The 3,442-nt window shown below is 42.3% G+C and overlaps 1 protein-coding gene across 1 annotated transcript; it reads left to right on the top strand.

The window, feature by feature from the left end:
- Nucleotides 1–442: 442 nt before the first annotated feature.
- LOC125257087 (keratin, type I cytoskeletal 19) lies at nt 443–3,155 on the top strand. The gene is made up of 6 exons (XM_048173526.1): nt 443–1,182; nt 1,453–1,535; nt 1,940–2,096; nt 2,230–2,394; nt 2,564–2,689; nt 2,931–3,155. Exons 1-6 carry the CDS (start codon nt 730–732, stop codon nt 3,153–3,155), a joined length of 1,209 nt encoding a protein of 402 aa, XP_048029483.1. The 5' UTR covers nt 443–729.
- Nucleotides 3,156–3,442: the final 287 nt, after the last annotated feature.

Raw genomic sequence — 3,442 nt, 5'->3', positions numbered from 1 at the left:
TCCTGCTCCTTCAACTTCCCCAAGACCTGCCCTGAGACCTGTCTGAAGACCTGCTCTGAAACCTACTCAGTCACCTTCCCAAGACCTGCCCCGAGTCCTGTCTGAAGACTTGCTCTGAGACCTGCTCAGACACCTGCTCCAATTCCTGCTCCTTCACCTTCCCCAAGACCTGCCCCGAGTCCTGTCTGAAGACCTGCTCTGAAACCTACTCAGTCACCTTCCCCAAGACCTGCCCCGAGTCCTGTCTGAAGACTTGCTCTGAGACCTGCTCAGACACCTGCTCCCAAGCCCTGCTCCTTCACCTTCCCCAAGACCTGCCCCGAGACCTGTCTGAAGACTTGCTCTGAGACCTGCTCAGACACCTGCTCCCAGCCCAGCTCCTTCACCTTCCCCGAGACCTGTCTGAAGACCTGCTCTGAAACCTACTCAGACACCTTCCCCAAGACCTGCCCCGAGTCCTGTCTGAAGACTTGCTCTGAGACCTGCTCAGACACCTGCTCCAATTCCTGCTCCTTCACCTTCCCCAAGACCTGCCCCGAGTCCTGTCTGAAGACTTGCTCTGAGACCTGCTCAGACACCTGCTCCAAGCCCTGCTCCTTCACCTTCCCTAAGACCTGCCCCGAGACATCTCTGAAGACATGCTCTGAGACCTGCTCCATAACTTGCCCTGAGACATGCTCTGAAACCTGCCCCAAGTCCCTCTCCAGCACCTTCTCCAATACCTGTTCCATGACCTCAAAGTCAATAATCATTCCTCGTCATTGTGGTATAGCTGCACCCAAAGCCTACAGTGTGTATGGCTGTGGTTTTGGAGGAAGGACGCGCATCTCTTCCTGCTCTTTTCGTTCGAATACTTGCTCCCCATGTCCATCACACAGAATTGATGGAGCATACAGATGTCACAGTGGACTGCTCAGCGGAGGACATGGTGAAAGATTTGGTGCAAGAATCATGGCTGGAGGGTGCTATGGAAGGGATTATGACTACCTCCAGAAGACTGAGAAGGCCACCATGCAAAACCTGAATGACCGTCTGGCATCCTACCTAGATAAAGTGGACTCTCTGGAGGCTGCCAATGCCACACTGGAGAGGCAAATCCGGGAGTACTATGAGAAGAAGGGGCCGATCTGCCAGAGAGACTACAGTTGCTACTTGAACACCATTGATTGCCTTCAGGAAAAGGTATAACTTGGAATATTAGAGACAATTAAGGGTGGAAATCTTCAAAATATATTACAAAAATTGTGTCTGATGTCTGAGATTGTAATAAATATGGCACTGATTTCTGATCCATATTCAGATGTGTACTGAAATATCTTTGCTTTGTGTATAAAAACTGTTTGCAGAGAATCCTAAGTAACATAATGTAAAGTGATAAGAAAATACTTTGTTTTAAACAAATACATAATGTTTGTTTTAAAGTTATAAATGAGCCAATGCTTTTCATTGCAGATTAAAGATGCTACTATCAACAACGGCAAAATCCTCCTGCGTATTGACAACTCTAAATTGGCTGCTGAAGACTTCAGGATAAAGTGAGTTTTATAAAGACATTTTCACATGTAGTTCTTTTGGAGCATTTGATTCAAAACATTGTGGAAAACTAATAAAGATCTATAAGCTCTAATTTGTGTTCCTTTTTAGTCCAAACAGTAGGGATATTACTTTTTTTTTTAGGCAAATAGAAACAGAATAAAATGGAAACGCAAGCAAATGTACGTTCATACATACATATACAGCTGTTAATTTGAACAGATGTAATCCAGCTATAAATATAGCATATAGACATTGATAGAGGAAACAATGAAAAATAATGGCTCACACTCTAATCTTTTAGATTTAACAAAAGTTATAGATGTGTTGCTATATAGCTTTTTGATAGATAATTGTTACATTTAGACATGATCATTTCACTCCCCTCCGACTTTCTACCAATCAGGTATGAGAATGAGTTGTCGATACGGCAGTGTGTGAAGGCTGACGTCGATAACCTGCGTCGCATACTTGATAAGACATGCCTGGCTAAGGCCGACTTGGAGATGCAGATCTGCGCTCTGCAGGAGGAGCTGGTATATTTGAAGAAAAATCACCAGGAGGTATGTAGAGGTTTGCCTGTAGCAAAATAATTGAAAAACTACAAAAAGCACAATTTTGTAATTTTGTGTTTTTAATGCAATAACTTGAATTCACATCTTAAAGCCATAATGCTTGAGCCATGTCTGGTTACAGGATGTGGCAGCACTAATGTGTCAGCTGACAAATGCAAAAGTGTGTGTGGAAGTGGATGCTGCTCCTCAGCAAGACCTAAAAAAAGTTTTGGATGACATCCGTTGTCATTATGAGACCATCATAAACAAACACTGCAGAGAACAGGAGTGCTGGTTCAAAGAGAAGGTGAGACTTCTAATTCCTCTACATTGTGAACACTATTTAGCCATCATACACTGTGACTAATGGTTTCAAATTGTTGTTGGATTTGGTATTAATACAGTGAAACAATATAGTTCAGTGACTCATGAGTTAAATAGCTCACATGATGTGTACGTTTATGACTCTCTTTAAGACGGCAGATCTGTGTAAAGATGCTTCCACCAGCACAGAGTGCCTAGAAACCTCCATATCACACATCTCAGAATTGCGACGTAATTTGCAGAACTTGGAGATCAAGCTACAGTCTCAAATCAGCATGGTGAGATGCAGGAAATACAGAAGTGTGACAGAGAAAAAGAAAGAAATTAAAAAGGATTGTGAGAGGCAGTGGTAATAAATTATCTGAGGCATAAAAAAGGCTTAACTAAATGTTAAATGTTAAAAGTTATCTAAGGTAAAAATGTATTTGCAGGTTTCTATTCAATAACTGTATAGTTTATTGTCTTGGATTAATGGAAATTTGTCTTTATTCTTTCTTCCTCTTCTCATCACGTACACAGACAGGAGCACTGGAGTGCTCACTGTTGGATACAGAGGCTATGTACAGTGCTAAGCTAGCATGCTACCAGAAATACATCGACACATTCGAGGCAGAGCTTTGTCAGGTGCGCTCTGGCATTGAGCAGCAGGGCAGAGACTATGATGCACTGCTGGACATCAAGAGCCGTCTGGAGCAGGAGATCGCCACTTACAGGTGCCTCCTGGAAAATCAGGGCAGTAGGTAAGTTCATATTTTTATATCACAGATCAAGGGTTTTATATTACATAATTTTTCCTGGCTTGACATGTATCTTTCCATCTTTCTTTTTTTTAGGTCCAAAAATTAAGGTAATTACAATCTCTATCTTCCATGTATATTCACAGCAAAATCCCCAGAGTTAAATCAACTCTGCGCAGAGAACATATAGTGTTAAAGTAACACTGAAGCAGAGTTAACGTTAATGAGATAATTAAGCGATTAATTAAGTGATGATTGAGCATTAGTGATGAACACCTGCTGTTAACAAGCAGA

The sequence above is a fragment of the Megalobrama amblycephala genome, linkage group LG21, assembly GCF_018812025.1.
Source record: "Megalobrama amblycephala isolate DHTTF-2021 linkage group LG21, ASM1881202v1, whole genome shotgun sequence".
In the NCBI taxonomy this organism is placed as follows: Eukaryota; Metazoa; Chordata; class Actinopteri; order Cypriniformes; family Xenocyprididae; genus Megalobrama; species Megalobrama amblycephala.
This window is presented reverse-complemented; position numbering and strand designations above follow the sequence as displayed.